Genomic DNA, 23,951 nt, shown 5'->3' on the forward strand with positions numbered 1-23,951 from the left:
CAGCTTCTCTTCTCATTTCCAGGATGTGGACATTTTGCAAGGATGGCAATAATCACCCATGATGGCAGAAAACTGGAATCTTCCTTGGCTTTCATTATACTTATTTTATAGTACTTTCCCTCTTTGAGTTCATACAAAGAGTGCAGCTCCGTGACCTTCCAAAGCGAGGTCTGTTCCTGTCTGAATTTTTCTTTTTTTTTTTTTGTTTTTTTGTTTTTTTATTTTTTTTATGTCTGAATTTTTCTGATAGCAGTTAGTGCCCTCAGTATAATGTTAACTATTATTATTAGCATCCCAGTGATTTTTGTTGCTGTTACTATCTATACACTTACAAAGTGCTGGTCCCTGTGCAGGGCTGGGGCAGGAGCGGGTGGCAGGCAGACAGGAACCCTTAGCTGCCACCATCCCACATTTTCCTTCTGCGTCTCCTCTGGGTCCTGCCCCAGCCAGCCAGCAAGAGTTGCCATGGTGATGGAGAAAGCGTGGAGGTTCCAGGCCACATGCCTACCTGCCCGCTGGCACCCTGTTCTTGCTGACTCCTTTGCGTGTTGGGAAGAGGATTCCTCCCACGGTGGGGAAACGTACCCTGCAGCGGAGGGTCAGGAGTCTGTGCTACCAATCTGAACACAAACTCCCAGAGACTATGCCTGGAAGCCTGGTATTCTGGAGAGTTTCGGAGGAACTGAGAATCTTTCTCTTTAGGGAAAGGAGCAGGGAAAGAGTGGTAGGAGCTGGAAATTAGGCCTGGAGTCTGTCGACTGACAGTTGTTATACTGCCTTGGAAGAAATAGGATTTTTAGTTTCTCACCTATTTCCCCTCTGCCCTTGTAAAAGGCAAAACGTAGGCAAATGTGGACCAAGGCATGGCATGGGGTAGGAAAGGTGACTTGGATTTTGAAGTTAGGCTAAGGTGGGTTCATAACCCCGAGACAGGGGCCACAGAAGCTAGGGATATGGTTTTGGGGTGAGACCCCAGGATTTCCTCCATTGCCACCTCTGAGTGAGTGAATTTGGCCACATTACATAACCTCTAAATATCTCTAGTCTCACCAGTCAGAAGGGGCAAAAAATAATACCTCCATCATCGGGTTGGGGTAAGGCTTCAATGAGGCATTTGTAAAAAGAGCACTTAATAAACATTTGAGTCTGTCATCATCACCATTGTGGGCCTAGATCTGGCCACTGTGGGCCACAGCTACCTTAGGGAAGTCCCCTCCCCTCTTGGAGGTAGTACACTCGCCCGTCTATATGGAAGGGACAGGGAGACCCTCTTCCCAGGACTGTGGTAAGAAAAGTCAGGGGAATGCCCTGTGGCTTGTCTCACCTCAGCAGGGCCTCCCTGCTGTCACCTGGCCGCCACCCCTCCCGCACCCCCGCTGTGCCGTGCCTTCTCCTCCCGTTAACTGGAGGGAAACCTGCCTTTGCCTTTGCCTTGCCAGACCCTTCCAACATCTCAGGGCCCTGGAGATAAACCTGAATCTGTTCTCCCAATCTCCTAGGCCCTGTGGGATCTGGCCCCACCCCCATCCCCACCTCCTCCCTGCTGTGCACTCCGGCCTCTCTGTGGCCCTCTCTCTGTTCCTCTGACACAAGGACCCTCTCTTGGGGCAGGGTCTTCTCCTCACTTATTTCAACAATGAGAAATTATCTGCCCACCCCACTCCCCTGTCTCCCTGACTTTCTGCTTGAGCTCAACTCCCCTTTCACCCTGCAGGACTTAGCCTAGACATCACCTCTGAGAAGAACTTCCTCTGTCTTTCTTTCTAAAGTCCCATCACCCCGACCCCCATCACACTTTATTATCAGAAGCACTCCTTCTGATTAGGACTCCTTACACTGTGTAATTAGCATTATATATAATTTGTTTACCCGATTTTGCTGGGCGGGGGAGATAAATACAGTCTGAGGCATATTTGTGTCCTCAGGACCAGCCATGTGCCTTGCACATCACAAGTGCTTAATAAATGTTTACTGAACGAGTGACTCACAGGATCTGGACATTAGTTCCATTTTCTTACCTGTTCTCAAAACAGCCACTAAAGGATCTGTGCTTCAGAAGGGGGTGGGCGTGGTGACAGCAAAAGGGCCCAGAGACTCAGGTATTTCACAAGTAGAGATTGGAATGCCAGATAAAGGTAGCTCAGAGCCCGGCAATGCTCAAGGGCACCAGGTTCATCTGAGGATATTGTTCCAATGAAGGTTCAATTCAGCACAGAGGGGGGCCTGAGACTCTGCTTTTCTCACAAGCTCTCAGGTCAGACCAGACCAAGCAGAAGACAAGAATTCAGTCCCCGAGAAAGCTTTGGATTTTTAAACTGTGGAGTACCAAGTACAAGGTGAGCATAGTGGCTGGGAGAGCAGACCTGGGCTGTGTTGTGGGTGCACCTCCTGTGCTGGAAGCTGCTGGGACCCAAGACCCAGGGGCGGGGGTGGGGGCCAGAGCAGGCCAGCCAGATGGGGTGAGAGGCTTGGAATCTAGAATGTGCCTTAATCCCAGGGAGAGAATTCTATCCAGGAGTTTGCTCATTCATTTATCCACTCATTTCTCCAGCAAATCTCTGCACATTATTTTTATCCTGAGCGTATGGTGGGGACAGGACAGGTAGTCTCTGTTCTCTTGACATTAACATCCTGGAAACAAAGACCCGAATTTGAGACCGGAAGGGTGTGTGTGTGTGTGTGTGTGTGTGTGGTATTTGGGTGAGTCATTTCAGCTTTTGAGCCTGGTGAAATGTGATGCCCATTCTGAACATAGGGAGCTGCTGGGAGGTTCTCAGGTGATAGCCCCTTACAAAGATAAAGTGTTATTATTATGCACAGAACTGCTCATCTGAATTGTGAACTTGCTTCCTTCAGCCAAAGGTGGAAATCTGCAAAGGAGAATCACAGAGAGGGGTTTTCTTGTTCATTCCTTCATTCATCCAAGTGTTTGCACTGTTCTAGGCTCTGGGGATATTGTGGGGACAAAGCCAGTGAAGTCTCTGTCCTGTTGGCATTTATAGTCAGAAGGGGAAATCAAATAATCAACAAGAAAACACATATATAAACAAGAAAATGTTCTGAGTGTTAGGAAGAAAATAAAACTGGATAATTAGGTGGAGACTAGAAATGGGGCTACTTTAATTGGGAGGTTCGAGAAGGCACTTGGGACAGGTGAGATTTCAGCTGAGACGTGAGAAACCAGAAAAACAAGCCATGGTGAAATCTGAGGGAAGAGTACTCTGGGCAGAGGGAATATCACATGCAGGAGTCCTGAGGCAAGACCAAGCTTGGCGAATTTAAGAAAGGAAGAGCAGTGTGGCGGGACACAGTGACGAGGGGATGAGGTCATGACATGAGCTCAGAGAGGTCAAAGGGCCAGAGAAGAGAGAGCCCTGTTAGCCATGGTGGAGGCTTTGGGTTTTTTAAAATTAGATGTAGAGCCACTGAAAAGTAGTGCAGGGGAACTGATTTAGGATCACTCCGGTAATGGCGTGGAGGATAGTTTGTAGGGGAGCAAGAGTGGAAACAGAACAATTTAGGAGGGCTGGCAGTGTGTTTGTGAGCAAGGACGTGATGGTGGTGTGGACCAGGGTGACGGCAGAAAAGAGAGGGTGGACACAGTAGGGCTACAGGTTGGATGACAGGTACATGAGAATGGCTTGTGTTTTGGCAAAACCCCACAAACTGCTATTTTTGGAGGAGACACGATTTACCATGCAGTAGTTATCCCACTCCCTTAGAACACTACAAAACCTTCACGGAACCAGAAGGAAAGACGGCAGTTCTAATGCTATCTAGACACACAGAAGCTTCAAAAGGAGCCTATTGATGACAAAGGGAAATTTTCACCCTGTTCCCCTCCCTGTCCTCCAAGGTCTCATTGAAATTCTTTTGCTTGTTTGAAAGGGCACAAGAGATCCTGCTTTAACAAGTAATGAGTGGCACTTAGACGCCTTGAGCAGGCTCTAATTCTGATTAAGCATTATTTTAATTCGGAGGAGTTGTATGGAAGGAAGATGAAATAGATGGATGACACAGACAATTTAATTAATCTTAGAGATGGGGGTTAATAACCAGGGACCAAGGCGTGTGTTGCGCATGAGTATGTGTGAGAGAGTGTGTTGAGCTGTGGTGGTGAGGCAGCAGAGGAGGGAGGGAATGCTTGATTCCCCTGTATCAGGAGTAGAGAAGTTTCTCTGTGTTCCCCACAGGGAGGGTTCTCCCATCCATTCAACCCCAACAAAGTCAGTGTTAAGCTAGGTCCCCTGGGTTCCCAGGTTCTCTCATTTAGAAAGGGCCAAAAAACAGAGTGAACTGACATTAGCTCGAGGTTAAACAGTGGCCATAGAGATCCACCGACAGGTGTGAGAATAGAATTGACCCATCATTCACCTTTACACAGGGTACCATTATCACATCCTCTACCTGTAAGACAAAGAATCCAGTCTTAAAAAGGAACACCTGTAATTTCTTGAGAAACACATAATTCTGTTAAATTGTATTGGAGGGAAATTAAAGTTTTATTTGTTTAATGTAAGCATTCTTAAATATATCATAATTTCTTAATGTTTAGAAATGTACCTCCCCCCCTCTTGCTTCCTTCTACCTGAAATGGAATTGGCCAGGGCCCCTTTCTTTCTCAAGAAGTCCTGGGGTTAGCTTTTTGAAAGTTGGGGCTGGCTTAGCAACAAAGACCATTCCAGGTCCCCCACCCTTTCTACTCCCAGGAACATGGGGGAAGCTGCAGAAAGGACTTGTCAGAACCAGTGGAAGTGAAGCAACGGCACTTCAGGCACGGATGAGGTGAGAAGGCCCATTTCCCAGCGTCATTTGTGGCTGCCTCCCTGGGAGACCATATGTCCCCATCCACAGGCCAGCCAAGTGAAATTCATAACTAGGAATATGCATCCGTTGGTTTTTCTCTCAGTTTCTGCAGCTGTTTGTGGAGGGGTGAGGGTGGGAGGAGCAAATCATCTCTTTTGTGGGCTGAGATGACATTTTATATAATTGCTCCTGGTCTTTCTATGCTGTGCACTCCCCAAGCAGGCGCCCACTACCCCGCATCGGCAGCCAGGGCCACTCACGCCATGGGGCATACAGACTGGAAATGCATCTTCTCCAAGTATTATTCTCAGAAAGCTCAAATGAAATAGTCTTAGTTTGAATTCAGGCTAGTAACTCTTGGTAAAAATAAAAATTGAGTTGTTTTTCTTTTAAAGGTGGGGGGGGGGGAGAGATTCTTTTTTATTTGGGAGCTGTGACTGCCACCTGGTGGATGATGTTAGCTGAACAACTTCCTTCTGTTCACCTTTTCTAATGGGTCTAGTTATTAATTTACTTATTTCTTCATAAGTACAAGTGAGTGTGGAAAGCCTGTGTGTGTCAGGCACTGTATTAAGTGCCTAGGGACATGCTGTGGGAACAAAAGAGTCAAGGTTCTCGCTTTCATGTAGCAATTGTTGGGGTTGTGGTGTGACAATCAAGAAGTAAGCCACTAAATTAGAAAAATACTTTCAGAATGCGGTGAAGGCAATGTGTGAGGAAGGGACTGGGGACAGGGAGAGAAAGACTCAGGGCAGTTGCTCTCAGGAGGGTTCTTTGAGCTGAGATCTGAACCCTGAGAAGGTTCTGGCTTTGTGAACTCCCTTCACCTGCCAGGCTTTCCTGACATCCCACTGGTTGTCTTGTCAGCAGCCATCCTCACAGACTGCTTAGTGGAGCACTGATGAGCCCCAGGGGGCAGGGGCAGTGAGAGTGAAATCTGTTTGCTCCATTTGGGTGGGCCCAAATATGTTGACAAGGTACTGCAGACTTCTTTCACGAAAAAAAAAAAAAAGATTTTATTTATTTGAGAGAGCAAAAGCATGAGCAGAAGGAGAGACAGAGAGGAGCAGGCTCCTCCCGGAGCAGGGAGCACCAACTCGGGGCTTGATTCCAGGACCCTGGGACCATGATCTGAGCAGAAGGCAGATGCTTAACTGACAAAGCCACCCAGGTGCCCCAAGAGGTACAGTAGCCTTGGTCTTACCTGTTTCCTGCATTTGACCCATCCCTGCTGTGGCCAGAGGGCACTACTTTGTACCATATCTACTGTCTCTCCTGCCAAGAAAATAATCAAACACTGGATTAAAAAGGAAAAATAAATCTGTTCAAAAGGATTGAAGAGCTATTGAGGTGAGAGGACTTTGAGGGGTCAAGATTCCAGGGACGAGTAAGGAAAGCACCAAGGTGACTCTACACCATAACTTTCCCTCACCAGATGCTGCCCAGTTTATGAGTGGTAGCTAGCATTCAGTGTCACCCAAGGAGGCCTTAGGTAATGCCCTAGACTTTAAGTTGGGAGACCTGAGAAGCTTTATTCTAAGGAGTAAGACTAAATAAGATATATACCAGACTTTATAAAGACTGAAGCTGAGCTGTAAGTCAACTCAAAACTCCCTTACCTTAGCTGCCTGCCAGAAAAAAAAAAGACAGTATCATCCAGGCTCTCAAATAACCTACAGTTTTAATATTGTAATACTATGTAATATTTTTGATATTGTATAATATCTGCCATGCAAAAATTTCCCAGCACACCAGGATTCAAAAGTCAAATAATAAAAAAAACATAAAAAAGAAAAAAGTTGTAGCAGTTATCGTAAAGGGATTGAAAATAACTCCGATAAATATGTTCTAGAAAATATTCCAAAGAAATTCTGAAGCTCAGTTTTCATTTCATTCCAGAAATGGAAAACATGACTGAAATTTAGAGCTCAGTAGCAGATTGATTAGTACTGTAAAGAGGATTAATAGACTTCTCTACAGAGCAGTAGAAAATAACCAGATGAAGCAACAAGAGAAACAAGGAGGGAAACTACAGGAAAGAGCAAAAGAGTTATATGGAGCAAGGTAAAAAGATTGAACATGTGTAGTGGGGTCTCAGGAAAAAAAAAAAAAGGAAATAATGAAGCAGAAGTAATAGTGGAAGAAATAATGGCTTAGAATTGACCAAACTGATAAATAATATCAAATCACATATTCAAGAAGCATTATGCAGCCCAACCAGGATAAATGGAAAGAACATCATACTGAGTCATTTCATGATAAAACTGCTAAAAAGTGAGGACAAAAAAGAAAATCTGAAAAACAGGCAGAGGGAAAAGCTGTGTTACTTTTAAAGGGGCAGTTAGTTATAGACTGACAGTGACTTCTCAAAAGAAGTAGAAATAGTAAAACAGAATTTCTTCAAAATGCTGAAAGAAAATAGTTGACAGCCTTAAATTTGATACCCAGCAAAAAATTCTTTAAAAATCATTAGAAAAAGCTATATCAGATAAACAGATTCTTAGTGAATTCATCACCAGTTACAGCCACACTACTATAAAATGTAAAGGTTGTCCTATAGGTAAAGGGAAGATAATCCCATTTGGAAAAACAAATATGTAGGAATGAATACAAACACAATGGAGATGGTAAATATATAAAAAATCAGTAAATCAAAATGAATAATGACGACGGTATAAAGCAATATTCATGTCTGATGGTGTTTAAAATACATTGTAGAATCACCAAAAAAAAAAAAATCTATAATGCTGCTTACAACAGTCATTGTAAACACAAGATTGAAGAAAGGTTGAAAGTAAAATAATGAAAAACATATACCATGAAACACTAACCACCAAAATATATGCCAACAAGCGTCATTAGAGACAAAGAGGAACACTTTATAAAAATAAAAGTGTCAAATTACCAGAAGATATAACAATTTTAAATGTGTAGGCACCTAATAGCAGTTAAAGACATACTAAGCACATATTGACAGAACTAAAAGAACAAATAAAAAAAAAAATCCTCCATAGGGTGATTTTCAGCACACCTCTATCAGTAACTGATAGAACAGTCTGACCTAATTTACCTGACAGTATAAAATAGTTAAAAAGAAAACAAGGATACATTGATTAAGAAACCTAGATAAGACACTTCACAAATTTGATCAAATTTGCATATATAATATGAGCACTAGACCCAACAACTACAGAACACACATACTTTTCAACTGCACACAGTTCCCCAAAGTAGACCACATGCTGTGTTCTAATGCAAGTCTCAGAAAATTTCAAAGGACTGCAATCATTCAAGGTATGGTCACTGACTACTATGGAATTAAGCTAAAAACAAATAACAAAAAAAATTGAAAAGCTTCCAAATCTTTGGACATGAAACAATATATTTATACATAACTCATATGCCTAAAAATTACGATTAAAATGTCTTGAATTGAATAATGAATAGGAATACAAAACTTGTGGCATGCAGCTAAAGCTAGGCTCAGAGGAAAATGTATATAGCTTTACGTGCCTACATTAGGAAAAAAGTCTCAACGTCAATGATTTAAATATCCATCTCAGGATGTTACAAAAACAATTAGGGAACATTAGCAGGAGTTGACAAAGTCAAAATTTGATTCTTTGAACAGAGTAATAAAATTGATAACCCACTGATGAGATCAAATCAGATAAAGAGGGTATATAAATTATCAATATCATGAATGAAAAGGGGGATATTGTGATGCTCCTATAAACCTTAAAAAGATAATGAAGGAATATTTGAACAATTTTTGCTACTGAGTTTTAGAATATAGAAAGATTGGACAAATCCTAGAAGAACCCACTTTACTAAACTGACCCAAAAAGAAATAGAAAATCTGAACAATCCTATAACTACTAAAGACCTTTTCACAAAGAACACCATACCTAGATGTCTTAATTAATAAATTCTACCAAATACATAAGAGGTTGTAAGCCATTCTCTCTCACATAGATGTTAAAAGTCTAAAGAAAAGATTAAAAAATTAAATTTAGAGGTGTATCAATCATATAGTATGATAATCTATCACAAGCAAGTAGGATTTATCCCAGATTAGAGGGCTGGTTTAACACTGGAATTCGATCAATGCAATTCATCACATTTATACAATAAGGGAGTAAAATTACATAATCATCTCAATAGAGTTCGTAGACAGAATAAAAGGTGAATCACAGATGAGAAAAAAATGGCAATACATACAAGTAACAAATACCTAATATACAGAATATATTAAAAACTCCTCTTAATGATTGAGAACAGAATGAAAACCCCACATAGAAACAAAGAAAGCAAAGGGATTGGGCCTGGGTGAGAACATGAGGTGCTTCTGCACTGCACCATTTCTTAACCTGGGGGGATATTACATGGATATATTTAGTGTGTGAAAATTCATCGATCTGTATATACTGATGATTGGTACAGTTTTCTGCACATATTTATAATTCAATTAAAAAGATTCATTTTAAGAAAATATGTCTCTGTCCTGCCTGTTACTTTGGGGAAGTCACTCAGTTTCTTTGCTGTGAAATGCTGCACGATTTGAAAGGATGGTCTACGGGACAACCATTTGCAAAGTACAGATGTAAAGCTCCGGCCGGCCACAGGCACCTCATAGGGTATGTACTCAATAAACGTGACATGAAGGTGAAGCCTACGGGGACTCTCCGTGCCCGTACTTAATAGGCCTTATTTTGATTTAGCCCCGTCATCCTGAATTCACACCTGAGGAAACTGAAAGCTTAGAGAGGAAAAGTAGCTTGCCCAAATAATCCAGCTGGGCAGCCGCGGAACCACGACGGGCCGCACGTCGGGGCGGGAAAGACGCTGGCCCGAGGCCCATAAGGCCCAGCACGACTATGCCCGGCCAAGGTGCCCCGGGAACCCTCCGGCAGCACGGGGTGCTGTGTCCCCTCCCGCTCCCCCAGGCCCCCAACTTCACCGGCCCGCCCTCCAGCCTGCGCAAGCCGGGGTCGGCGGCTCACGGGGGAGGCCCGGCACACCCAGCCGCGGGAGGCTGCCCCAGGGGCCTGCCCCCCTCCCGCACCGTCCTCTCCTCGGCTCAGCACAGGTCTTCGGAGGGCCGTGCCCCATAGGCGCCTCCCCGCCCCCCCCCACCCCCTCGTGACGGGGTCCCCAAACCTTACCACCACCTTCCGTCTGGGCGTCTGGGCGGCCCATCGCGGCCCCAGCCAAAGCCCTGCCGCTCTCCCGCCGCGCGCAGGGCGGCCCACCCCGCCCCCGCCCCCGCCCCCGCGTCCCCGCGCCCCCACCTGCCCACGCCGTCCCGCCCCTCACGCCCACCCCGCCGCGCGCGCAGTGGCCCCGCCCCCGCCCGCCCCCGCCCTCCCGCCCAGGGCTACGCGGGGCCTCGAGGAAACTCGGCGGCGATGGCGGCGGCCGCCCGGGGCCAGGAGCGGAGCCTGACGCGCTTCGTCTACGTGACGCGCTTCGGCTCGCACCGGTGCGGCGGCGTCTTGCGGCTGGGCGGCCGCCGGGCTCAGGGCCGCGGGAACCCCGGGCGCCGGGCCGCATGCAGCCCCGAGGAACCGCGGGCGGCGGCCCCGGACGGCGCGGAGCTCGCCCCCGGCCCCGGGCCCCCGGAACCCGCCGTGTCCCCGCCGGCGCGGGCGTCGAGCGCGCAGAGCGGTACCTCGCCGGCGGCGCGAGCAGGTGGCGCCTGGCGGGCGGGCGGGCGGGCGGGCGCGCGCCTGGGTGTCGGCGGTGGGCGCCTCAGCCCTCGGCCTCCCGTCAGCGGCCCGCCGGCCTTCCCGCCCGGCTGCGGAGGGCAGGTGCGGCCCCGCGAGATGAGCCGGGCTGCCGCGGAAGGCCACGGGATGGAGCCCCTGGCGTCTGCCACCGCGAGGGGCCGGGGCGGCTCGGCTGTGCCGCGGCGGCCGCCGTCTTGCCGCCTCTTGCCGCCGTCTTGCCGCGCTGAGGCACGCGCCGTCCTCGCGCCCTCCTCGGTCTTTCCCTTGTTGGGTGTGCGCGCGCGCGTTTCGGGCATGCCCTGTGTGTGAGACGCCCCCACGGGTTTGCCTGTGTCTTGTTGAATTAGTTCCTGGGTGTTCGACCTTCCGCTGTAAGTGGGGTTTCCTCCTCCATGATCCCCTCCGAGTGCTTGTTGTTTGCGTTGAGGAAGCTTCCTGACTACCTTCTTCCTTCCTTCCTTCCTTCCTTCCTTCCTTCCTCCTTCCTTCCTTCCTTCCTCCCCCCTCCTTCCTTCCTTCCTGATCTTCCTTCCTTCCTCCCTCCCTCCTCCCTCCTTCCCTCCTTCCTTCCTTCCCTCCTTCCCTCCTTCCTTCCCTTTCCGAAAGAGAGAGCGAGCTAGCAGGGGGAGAAGCAGAGGGAGCCACACAAGCCGACTCTGTGCTGAGGTGGATGGACCTGGGGGTGGGACTTGACCTCAGGACCTTGACATCACCTGAGGTGAAATCAAGTGAGCCACCCAGGCGCCCCACTTCTTGATCTTAAAAAAATAAACGAACAAACCGTATTTAGGATTTATGTATATACATGCCGAGATTTGATGAGGTCATATTTTTAGTGACACAATGAAGATACAGAGCATTTCCATCTCCTGGAAAAGTCCTCCCTCGTTTTTGAGGGCTTACTCCCTCCACCTGTGCTGTTTGAAGAGTTTATGGAGACCTTCACAGTTCAGCTTACCTATTTAAAGTGTACGACTCAGTGCTTTTCATAGAGATGGGCAACCATCACCACACTCAATTTTGGAACATACCTCTTACCCCAAAGAGAAAACCTGTACCTTTTCGTACTGTATCCTGTATCCGTTGGCACCCACTACCCCCTCTTACTGCCCTCCCCTCCTCCTAACCCCAGGGCTAAGCAAGGGCTAAACTTTCTTTCTTCACGGATTTGCCTATTCTGCACATCTCCTATAAATTGCGTCATACAATATATGAGCTTTCCTGATTGTCTTCTTTCACTTAGCCTATTGGTTTTTGAATGAACTTTAAATCCTAGCCCCTGGCTGCATTCTTTTATTTTTAGAGTAGGTTTTATCATTGATGCTGATTGTCCAGGTATACTCTAAGATTATTTGCAAAGAGAGATAATTTCATTTCATTTTTTTTTTTTTACCCATTCCTATGCCTGCAGTAGATTTGTTTTGTCTTACTGTATGCAGTAATACCTCGAGTACTATGTTGAATACTAGTGAAGATTCTGGGCAACCTTGCCTTATTCCTGATGAGTAGAGAGAATGCCTCTAGTGTTCCCCATTAAATAAGTTGCTGGCTTTAGGACGAAGGCATATATATTTAAAATACTAAAAAGTATTCCTCAGTTTTTGTTTTCTTCAGTGTTTTTATCATAAGTGGGTGCTGAATTTTGTCAAAGGCTTTCTCAGATCTATGGAGATACATTGTTAGATTTATTGTTATGGTATATAATATGAATGGATTTTCCAGTATTGAACCAACTTTGCATTCCTGAAATAAATCCTACTTGGCTATGATGTGTTATTAAAGTAGCTTGGACTCCACTAATAATTTGTTTAGAATTTTACATTGATACTCATGAGAAATCATGGTCCATAGTTTTTCTCTCTTTGTACTTCATCTAGTTTAGGTATTAGAGTGTACGCACTTCATAAAAGATTTACAAACTTTCCTTCTTTTTCTACGCTCTGGAAAAAGTTATATAACAGTGGGACTACCTGGTGTTTGATGGTTTGGTAGATTTCTTTTGTGAAATCATCTGGGTCTAGGGCTTTTTGTGGAATAATTCCATTACGACTTTTTCTATATCTTATATGAAATTGCTCTTTTCAAGCTTTCTAATCCTAATGGGTCAATTTTGGTTATATTTTCCTAGGAAATTATCTATTTCATCTGTGTTTCTAAATCTATTTGCATAGAGGTCTGCAAAGTAGTGTCTCATGATTTTAATAAATTTCTTGTGTTTCAATGTCATTTTTTTCTGCATGTGTATGTACTCCCCCTTTCTTTCTTTTTTTTTAAGATTTTATTTATATACTCATGAGAGAGACACACACAGAGAGAGAGAGGCAGAGAGACACAGGCAGAGGGAGAAGGAGGCTCCATGCAGGGAGCCTGACGTGGGACTCGATCCCGGGTCTCCAGGATCACGCCCTGGACCAAAAGCGGCGCTAAACTGCTGAGCCACCTGGGCTGCCCTATTCCCCCTTTTTCTTGATCAAGTGTTTTGTTTTGTCAATTAAAAAAAAAAAACAGGATTTCAATTTATTAATGAGACGTCTTGTTTTTCTAGTCTCTTCCTCATTGAAAAATAAAGATAAATAATAAAGATGAAACTTTATCTCCTTACATGTGCTTTCTTTTGGTTTCCTATGTTGCTTTTATACTTTTTTCCAGCAGGACATTTCATTCAATTATTTTTATTCTTCCTTTTTATTGATTAAAGCCTTTAGTGCAATGCATTTTCTTCTAACCACTACTTTAAATTCCATAGATTCTAATATGTAGTGTTTCCATTGTCATTATGTTTTTTTAAAATTCTGTAATTTCAGTTTGTATTATTCTTCTCACTGTAGAGTTGCTTAATAGATTTGATTTTTTAAGAAGCTTCCAGGACTAAAAAAAAAAAAAAAAAAAAAGTTTCCAGGACTTTTCTGTTTTGTTTTTGTTAGTAAACTCTGTTTTATTGCATTATAATCAGAGTGTTTGTAAGGTCTCCACTTTTATGGATGCTACTGATACTTTTTTCGTGACCTAATTTATGCTTCTTCCTTTTTCTTTCTCCTGCGGAAGCCATGCAATTGGAAGACTGTCCCTTTAAATCATGCTTGCCCCTTTAAACTGAGTCAGTCCCATTAAATGGCATGATTAGTACTTTCTGTGGTGTCTGGCCCTTTAAATTGCACATTGATATTCCTTCTCTGTAGTTTGTGCTCTGACCTGTAGGGTTTTGTTTTAGTATTTTCAGATTTAGGGTGGATTTAATCTTTCTGTTGGCCAGAAAGCTCTCCTGCAGGCACTTTTTCTAGTGCCCTTTCTTTCTCTTCCCTGCTGGCCACAAATCCCTCCTTGGGGTGGGGCTGGAGCCTATGGGACCATAGCTCTACGACTGAATGATTTTTCTTGTTTTCTTTAAACAGTTACTTTGCAGTTCTCATTTTCTGTCTTCAAGCAATGCTGAGGGTGCAGTTTTGTATAGAATTTTCAAAATTTGAAATTGTTTGGGGTGAACTTTTGGGAGGTCAGTTGCTCTACATTTCCCATTGTCTTCAGTAACTCAGAAAGTCTAAAACTGAAGGTTTTTGAAAAAGAGAAGAGAGGGGCACCTGGGTGGGTCAGTCAGTTAATCGTCTGACTCTTTATTTTGACTCAGGTGATGATCTCAGGGTTGTGTGATGGAGCCCCACATTGGGTTCTGTGCTCTGCACAGTCTGCTTGTCCCTCTTGCTCTGCTTCTCCTCCTCTTACTCTTCCTCCTCCTCATCTCTCTCTCTCAAATAAAAGAAGTGGTAGGGTTAGATTCACTCAGGCTGTGCTATATAAAGGAGATAGAATTGGAGGCATGCAAGACTGAAGCCCAATTTGAGGAATATGTAAACATTTTGTTTGTTATCCTTCCAGATTGCTTTGATAATTTAGATGTATAAGATAGTACTCTGTGTGACTTGATTGACTCCTGAAAATGAGCTGTGGCAGGAAGCCTTCAGAGCTACCTATCCAGGGTCATTACTTTGGACAACAAGCCCTTCTAATGGCCTCAGGTTTTTGTTTTTTTGTTTTTTGTTTTGTTTTGTTTTGTTTTGTTTTTTTTCTGTCTCCTCTCCCAGGGATCTAAAAAATCCAGGGGTAGTATAAGATACTTTAGCCCTCAGTTTCCAGCTTCTTTGAATAATAGAAATAGGATACAAGGTTTATTCTAGGAAGAGGAGAGAGTATGGTGATGGTGGTGGTAGTAGTGGTAATGAGGAGCTCTATAGCTTTGGCAAGAAGCCAAGAAAAAATACAATCGATTCAATTGGGAGCCTATATTGTTTTAGTGCCGTGAATCAAAGGACAAATAATAGTCCATCATCAAGATAGTGCATTAGAAGTGAGGAACACTGAAAGCAGATGAAGAAGCTCCCAGGCCTGAGGGAAGGGATGCATGAATTTGTGCTGGAGATCCCTACCTATGCCAATTAGAAGTAACTGGGTAGCCAATATTATAAAACCGGTGTTGTGCTTTTGTAACTTTATGCTGTACAGACCTAGGGTGGCTTTCCTCTAGTTGACTTCTCTGATGGGGTAGGAAAAGACAATATATATAGTTTGTCTTGAAGTTTGATTTTGAAACTTGGGGATTTTTGCTGCTCCCTTGTGACAGGGGTGACATGATCAGATCTAGAGGAAGGAGAACTAGGACAGAGTTGGGCTAGAAGAGACTGGAGGCCAGAGCGTGTTAGAGGGCAGTCACAGAAGTCCAGCGCAGAGATGAAAGGTGTGAACGAAGGCAGCAGCAATGGAGACAATGCACAGGATCAATGACTGACTGAAAGAGAAGAAAGGGGTTGATGCCAACCCTGAAGTTCATTTCTTTTCTTTCTTTTCTTTTCTTTTCTTTTCTTTTCTTTTCTTTTCTTTTCTTTTCTTTTCTTTTCTTTTCTTTCTTTTCTTTCTTTCTTTTTCTTTCTTTTCTTTCTTTCTCTCTCTTTCTTTCTTTCCTCTTTCTTTCTTTCTTTCTTTCTTTCTTTCTTTCTTTCTTTCTTTCTTTCTTTCTTTCTTTCTTTCTTTCTTTTCTAGATTTCATCGATTCATTCATGAGAGACACACAGAGGCAGACACATAGGCAGAGGGAGGAGCTGGCTCCCCATGGGGAGCCCAATTCAGGACTGGATCCCAGGACCCTGGGTTCACAATCTGAGCCAAAGGCAGATGGTCAACCACTGAGCCACCCAGGCATCCCAACTCTGAAGTTTCTATGGTAGGTGGATGGGCAGATGATGGAGCTAAGAGCTTTCAGAGCCCCTCTGCTGTGCCTGTGAGGCCAGGAATAGTCATAGATTTATATTTAAACCAAGGCGGGAAGTGCTTAAATTTTACTCAGTTTGGGATATATATTTAATATTAATATTAAAAGGATGTTTATGTCTGGCTCTCTGTGGGGAACTAAGTGAATTATTTATCATTGAACGTCTCCCACACTGTGGGCACTAGATTATGTGCTAGTGACAGATGAATCAGACAAATATTCTGCTCTCCAGGAACTTCTAAATGAATAATAAGAATGCAAGTTAGTAGACACAAATGCTGTAAGAGAGACACCTTAGAAAGACTTTGATAGTTAAGGGAAAGGAGAGGCATAAAGGCAGGAAATCAAGGGATATGCATGGAGAAAGTGCTAGTGGGAAGGTAGAGATTATTGAGAGCATTGGCTTTGAAATCAGAAAGACATAATCTTGGCTCTGTCATTTATTAGTAGTGTAATATTGGCCAAGCTAGTTAACTACTCGATTCTTAGTTTTCTTATATGTAAAATGGGATGATATTTTCTAACAGAACAAGTTACTGTGAAGACTAAGTGACAGGGATGCCTGGGTGGCTCAGTGGTTGAGCATCTGCCTTTGGCTCAGGGCGTGATCCCAGAGTCCTGGGATTGAGTCCCATATCAGGCTCCCCACAGGGAGCCTGCTTCTTCCTCTGCCTATATCTCTGCCTCTCTGTGTGTGTCTCTCATAAATAAATAAAATCTTAAAAAACAAAAAAGACTAAGTGAAGTACAGAATGTGTGCAGTGCCCAGCACAGTGTTTGATACAGAATAAATGACCAGTAAATCCTGGCACAATGAATAGAGATGGCTTGGAGGGAAGGGGGGTATTATCCCAATGAGTAGTATATAGTGGGCATGGCTAAATATTTATTGAATGAATGAAAAGTAAGTTTTGGACCAGGTTGTGGAATACCTTGGAGGCAGTCGGTTTATAGTCACTGAAGATTTTTGAATGGTGGGATGAAGGGATCAGGAACTCTAGAAGATAAAATTTTAAGTTCTTTATAAGATGTAGTAGAACTTAGAAATCCTGGGGCAGGCAAATTAAGAAACTCTTCTAACATTTAAAGCAAGACTAATAAATCAGTTCTCACAGAACTTAGGAGGTATATTCATAATTGATATATAATGGAGGGTGATGAGTGCTATTGTGGAAGTACAAATAAATGCTTTGGAAGTGGTAATAATTTGGGAATGAGGGAATTAGGAAAGGCTTCACAGTGGTGAAAGCTCCATGAGAGTCACACATGTTGCTGAGCTAGGGAATTACAGGTGGGAAAAATGTGTAAACATAGACCTGGGTATGGATCCATGATGGAGAGTGATTAGGGAAGAACTAGAAGTGTATTTTGAGTGTGTAGAAACAGTGTGTAGAAAGAAGGCTAGAGAAAGATTGAAAACATAAGTTGGGACAAAGTCTTTGGTACACACTGGAGCTTCCCTTAGTGATGTATGCAAAAAAAAGTAGAAGAAATGATTTTGTCTTTTTTCTTTATCACATCTTTTATACTCCTTGACATATTGTAGATCCCCAGTAAATGCAGGTAGACTTGATGGCTCCTATCCTGACCTCCAGGAATAATGTTTAGATTAGCTAAGACTTGGAAATGGAAAACATTTGCAAATGATGCAAGTATAGTATTCCAAAGGCATAGGCATTTAGAGGGAAGGGTACATATGGGTATATGAAGAACAGAGATTCCCAGACTTATTTTCCTACATCATGTCTGCATATCATCTGTACGATCACTTACTTAATATATTTATTTAAATATGTGCTTTTTTCCCCTCTCAACTAAATTTCTTTTTAGAACACTTTACATCGGGATCCCTGGGTGGCGCAGCGGTTTGGCGCCTGCCTTTGGCCCAGGGCGCAATCCTGGAGACCCGGGATCGAATCCCACGTCGGGCTCCCGGTGCATGGAGCCTGCTTCTCCCTCTGCCTGTGTCTCTGCCTCTCTCTCTCTCTCTCTCTCTCTGTGACTATCATAAATAAATAAAAATTAAAAAAAAGATTAAAAAAAAACACTTTACATCATTATCTCAGTGGCAAACCTGTACCATTTGCCACAAATAGAAATTAATTAAAAATAATCTAATAAAGGCTAAGCAATATTATTAAATTCTAGCCAAATCATTTGTCTAATAAAGGTTTTCTTTAGTCATAAATAGAGAGAAGCAAATGTCAGAGAAATCTTAGTGACATACTAGTTCCAAACTCAGACTTTCTCTTTGATGTAATCAGATTGAAAAATAATGGGAAAGAAAATGAGTTTCTCACTGTGTGAGTTAAGGTTCTTTAGTGCTAGGTCTCTACCCCTCCTAGAATTGGTGATATGCTTATCACAAATAGGGAAATGCCGTTTTAGAACATACTGTAATTCACTAACAAATAGAATGCTTATTGCATACTTAATATATATGGTATTAGATACTGGATCTCAAATAAAACACACTCCTCAAGTAAACAACATGATAAATCTCATGATAACTGAGCATAGCATGCTTTGAGAAATCAGAGAAGGTTCCTGGAAAGCTAAATATTGAATAAGTGGAAGAAAGCCAGGCATAGAGTGGTGGTGATAGGGCAGGAATTAGGTGGGTAAGTGTTCAGATGGGCAGATTACAGGCAAATATAAAAGCTTTCGAGGGACACAAAATCAGTGTTTTATGATTTTGTCCTTGGATAGAACAAGCCCTTGGGTTTTCTTCTAACAGTTAATATTTGGGAAGGCAGCATGGTTTGGTGAGTAGAGGGAGGAAGCTTATTCACTCTTTCACAAACCCTTGTTAGTTCCTACTGTGTCTCTGGTAGTGTGGGTGGAAAGATGACTAAGGCACACATAGCTGTGGCCCTTGGGGAAGTCACAGCCTAGTGAAGGAAACACATTATAAACATGATATAAAAGTGTGCTAAGTACTGTTACCCAAGTGTTTCTGGAGCTAGTGCTGTGTGGGAGACTATAGAGAGGAGGTGATGGTGTAAGTTGAGTCTTGAAGAGCGGGTAGAAATTTGCCTGCCAAGGATGTGTGTGTGTGTGTGTGTGTGTGTGTGTGTGTTTTTATCCATATGGAACAGCATGTGGAAAGGCTGGGAAGAGTGTTTTATCCATATGGAACAGGATGTGCAAAGGCTGGGAAATGTTTTAGCCACATAGAACAGCATGTGCAAAGGCTGGGAAGGATAGGAGCAAGGCATTTGAGAAACCATAGGTATTTGGGAGAGTTGAAAGCATAATGTGTGTCTGGAGTTAAACAGAGAAGAAAGATGTGGCTTCTGTATTTGTTAGATGTTGCTGACTTTTTGGGGACTCATCTTTCAAATCAGTAAAGAAAAGAGACTTCCTAGGCATTTCCAAGGTAGTTTGTCTCTAGTTTTCTTGTTTCATTTTTTTCTCCCAGCATAGTATTAGCTAATTGGTAAACTGATAATATATAGTGTTCAGAAATATACCAACAAGTGTAAAAATCCCCAGACGACTCAAGAGACATTTATAATTGTCTCTATTCTCAGGATGGTGCGTCCTTTAAAATATGTGCTAACCTTTTTACCTTTTCACTCTCCCTCTCTCTTTAAAATTAGGTTTAACCCAGAAGAATTTAGCTAAAAAGTTTGATTTCCCCATCCCATTGAATGAAGCTTCCAAAATAATGAAGAAGAAGAAAAAGGTATATTATTATAAAGGAGAATGAACAATATTTGAATTTTAGATTAACCTCTCTAAATAAAAATGTGTAAAGATACTCAACAGTAAAAATAGTTCCATCTTTTGAAAATTTAATTTACTGAAATGAGAAAATAGAATTAATTTAGCAGAAATGGAACTGGGTTTGGAAATATTTATTAACTGTAAAGAACAGCCCTTCCAGTGTTTGAAGATATAAACACATTTCAATCAAAATGTAATGGGAGATTTTTCAAAGCATGAAAATATATGTTTCATAGAATATATCTAACTTTGATAGTATAATATAAAGAGAAAATCATGGATTTCACAGAAAAGAATAATGTATCTATATTGGTGCCATATTGCTCTTTTAAAGACAAGGGATGGACATTTAGTTTGTAGAAGGAAAGGTAACAAGGATGAATCTTTACTGCTGGACTGGTTATCCAAGTGTCATGGTAACTTGAGTGTTTTAAGTACACAAGATCACTAGCTCTACGCATCTTTGTTTTCCATCATATATTTTACAATTTGGTTTAAAGAAATTGTTAGTTGATAATGACACATAAAATGGTATTATTTCTGAGCTTTGAGTATTTATGAGGTGTAACCCCTGTATAGTACAAAATAGCATTCAAAGTAACTCTAAATGTATTTTGAATATGCATCTGATCTTCCCACTATACTAAGAACTATTTCTTCCAAGAATGAATTCCTTTTTTGTGAGGAGAACAGAGTAATAGCCAATGTTTACTTGTAGTTACTGGGGTATGTGCTTTGCATATATTTTTCCTTAATTCTAATAATCCAATGTATGAAGTTATTACTAGATGAGATATAAAACATTTGCCCAATGTCAAGCAACTGTTAAGTGGCAAAGCCAGGATCTGAGCCTACATCTGTTTGTTTCCATAGTTCTCATTCTTTCTGTTCTGGTGTATTCATGCTATCTGGTAATTTTGCTTTGGTATGTCCTAGGAGAAATGTTTAATTCTTAACTAGAATAAAATACATTTAAAAATCTCATAATTTCCCAGTGGAATAGAAATTCACTATTTTTACAACTGTTGAAAACAAAATTGAATGTATTAGAACAATTTAGGTAAGACTTTATAGACCTTGTTTTCATCCAGGACAGTAATCTAAACTACAAAGAGGAAATGCTAGGAAGTTTGTAGAAGAGATCACTGACCATGGGAAAACAGTTACATTTAATTTTTTGGTCTCTAAGTGCTAATATTGCTTTATTGTGATATCAATTGACATGCAACATGGTTGAGTCACTGCCAGTTGCCTCAGTCAAATATACACTGTTACACTGTGCTTATATTTTTAAGGTTTCAGTATGGAATAAAGTGTACAAAGTCATTTCTAGAATGCTTGAAGAAAATGAAAACTATAGACTCAGACTGAAATACCAACAATTATCTTGTGAAAGTAAGTTGACACTATTTTGATTGTATTAAAGAAGCCTGCCTTCCCCGACAATTTAGTCACCCTAGGGTCATATTAGTCTAGTAGTTTTCCTAATTGTCACATTCAGTGTACAGAGCTATAGAAATACGGCTACAATATTATAACTGTTCATCATAATTAAACATACAAAACATCTTAAACCATTGAGTTATAGACTAGACCACAGGCCTAAGTGTGAGTGGAGGAGCACAGAAGGTAAATGTTGACTAGCATTTACTGAGCAAAAGGAACACACTTGTCTGTTAAGCTTGAATTTTAATGCCAGCTTTTAATACAAATTACAAAACTCATACTGACAAAGAAAAACATTTTGACTGCAATAAAAATTATACATTCTGTGTCATTTCATACAGTTACTTCCTTCCATGTATGCTGCAGTCTAATTTAATACATTTAAAAAAACTGCCCTTGAATTATGGCCTTGAAGTCATGAATTCATTCCTAGAAAACAACTCATAAATTAAATTATGTTCTAAAGCTGCAACAATATTGAATTGATATTTTGGGCAGAGCAAAATTAGATGTAATCTAATATACTTATTAAAGTAATTGGAACTTTTGGATTCTCAAACAATGAAGTTGGATAAAATTTATATAACTAATAATGCCACATGAATTGATAAATCATAACAGTTATTTCCTTTCCTTCACATGTTACTATGCTAAACACTTCAATAGGTTCTTAGTAGTATAGTATAGTATAGTATAGTATAGTATAGTAGTATAGAATAGTCACTCGATGACAACTTCTATTTTGACAGTAAATCTACAGAATTTAATTTTGTGAAGACTATTTTCATAAGATAATTAATTGGAACAGAATGCCGTTTTGTAAGCATTGTTACTCTGGAAACTCGTCACTGTTCATGTAATATTGCATTAATAATAGCATAAATTGTTTGCAATAATGACGTATAAACCAATGTTCAGATTAGTGATACTCTATTTTATTTATTCAGTTAAGGAGAATGAGGCAGAAGGGATTAGGAGGAAGAAAGTGGTTCGTGGCTTTTTTTAGGTGAAAGGAATGTTTGAAAGCGATGTGCAAAGACCCTGGACATTGTTCTGAGTGTTAATCCAGATCCAGTTACTTTAATGAATAGATTACATCTAATTTTGCTCTGGCCATGACCTTGAGCTTGTCAGTTCTCTTGTGCCCCAGCAAGAGGCCTTCGATTAAATGCCAAGTAAACTTATAAGGTTTGTTTGGCAATTTAAAATAATAATCTATGTTTTCCAGAAACAGCCTGTTACAAACAAATATCCTTGTAATTTATTATTTTATATTATAGATAGTTTTAAACCAGATTACAAAAACTAATAACGTTTTAGAAATGTATTATAACTCTTATTTTGTAATATGTATTTATTAATGGGAAAACCAGTGCTAGAGGCCAACTTGAATTTCCCATATATTTTATGTTGTTCTAGACTCAAATTACAAAAGATGAATCTTCTTATCATCTTCTGGTAAGAATCCATTTATATAACAATTATAAAGTATAGGCTTTATTTCCATCCCTTTTACATCTTACTGTCTCCAACCTTTAGAATACCCATTGCTAATTCCAGCCTGTTTCCTTCCTTAAACCCAGTGTTTGGCACATAGTAAGCACTGAATAAATATTTGTTGAAATTTAATAAACTTCATTTGGGCCCCATATTCACAGTGCTATTGAAACTACTCTTTCCATGGTCCATGGTTTTTATTTTTGTGGGAATTTTTGTTTGTTAATGTCTCTTACTTCCCTTTTCTCTTTGAACTTGTCACATTTAATATTATCTTACTACTACTTTCAATTTTTCTTCTTTCTTGGTGTCCTGGAGGTTATGACACGGTTCTCTTTCTGCCTTTCTGACGGCATTTTCTGTGTATTTTTTATTTGTTCCTTTTGTTACCACTTAATAACAAGTGTTATTGGTGTAATTATTGGTTCTGTTCTCTCTTTACATATTTATTCTGAGGTATACCAACCCACTTTTATAGCTTCAATTACTCTTTCTTTGTGTAGGACCATTAAATCTCTCTTCTACCTTTGACCTCTGAATTCCTTTAGGCAATTCTGTAGTTACTTTATAATATTACATGTTTTAAATCGAGTGTATCATCTTTCCTCCTTTCATTTCAGTTGTGCCTTGGTTTGCTAATCATCTGAGTTCATTAAATTTCTAGGGAGAGATTATATCCAGTTTGGTGGGGTTTGAAAAGTACTAGAAAAGTAAGATGGGTGCTAGGAAAGAGAAATCAGACTTTTGTACATGGGAATGTGGGGGAGGGGAGTATACTTTAAACATGGACATGACCAAGTTCATGGAGTCCAAGAAGATGTTCAGGAATATGTAGTTTGATCAAACCTTGTTTATGATAGTCATTGTAAAGAAAAGTCTAAAATACTGAGACTCTTTTTCAAAGGGTCTCACGTGAGTAATATTTGTACTCCATTAAGTAGGCAATAAAGAAACATGAAACATCTTATTAACCCTTTATTCTAAATTATCCAAATGTACAGAAAAGTTACAAGGGTAATACAAAGAACTCCAGTATAACCTTTACCTAGTTTCACTGGTTTTTAACATCTTATTATATTTACTTTTTCATTCTTAGATGCCTTCTCTTTTTCTCTATGTGTATATGTGCATGTGTATAAAGTGTTACCCTTTAAGGGGTGCCTGGGTAGCTCAGTTAGTTAAGCATCTGACTTTTAATTTTGGCTCTGGTCATGGTCTCAGGGTCATGAGATCAAGCCCCATGTCTGGCTGCATGCTCAATGTGGAGTCTGTTTGAGATTCTCTTTCTCCCTCTCCCTCTGCTCCTCCCCTCAAGCACTCTCTCTCTAAATATATACATACATACATATATATATGTATATATAGGATATAATTGTATATAGCATATAAACATTACCCCTTAATACTTTACTGTGTATGTCCTAAGAACAAAGATATCTCTATATAACCATACAACAATGATCAAATTCAGGAAGCTTATTTTT

At 41.3% G+C, this 23,951-nt stretch overlaps 1 protein-coding gene across 5 annotated transcripts in view; it reads left to right on the forward strand.

Moving 5' to 3' along the window:
* Nucleotides 1–2,154: 2,154 nt before the first annotated feature.
* NSG2 (neuronal vesicle trafficking associated 2) overlaps nucleotides 2,155–23,951 on the forward strand; it is a 106,696-nt gene continuing 84,899 nt past the window's right edge. For 2 of the 5 annotated variants that reach the window (XM_055325440.1, XM_055325441.1), the window contains exon 1: nucleotides 2,155–2,336. In XM_055325440.1, the coding sequence (XP_055181415.1) occupies nucleotides 2,194–2,336 (143 nt within the window). In that variant the 5' untranslated portion in view covers nucleotides 2,155–2,193. Of the gene's footprint in view, nucleotides 2,337–4,768; nucleotides 4,786–19,435; nucleotides 19,484–20,836; nucleotides 20,920–22,389; nucleotides 22,429–23,951 lie in introns of those variants that run through there. The other 3 variants (XM_055325442.1, XM_055325444.1, XM_055325446.1) reach the window with 3 other exon arrangements.

This window comes from Nyctereutes procyonoides, unplaced genomic scaffold, assembly GCF_905146905.1.
Source record: "Nyctereutes procyonoides isolate TBG_1078 unplaced genomic scaffold, NYPRO_anot_genome, whole genome shotgun sequence".
In the NCBI taxonomy this organism is placed as follows: domain Eukaryota; kingdom Metazoa; phylum Chordata; class Mammalia; order Carnivora; family Canidae; genus Nyctereutes; species Nyctereutes procyonoides.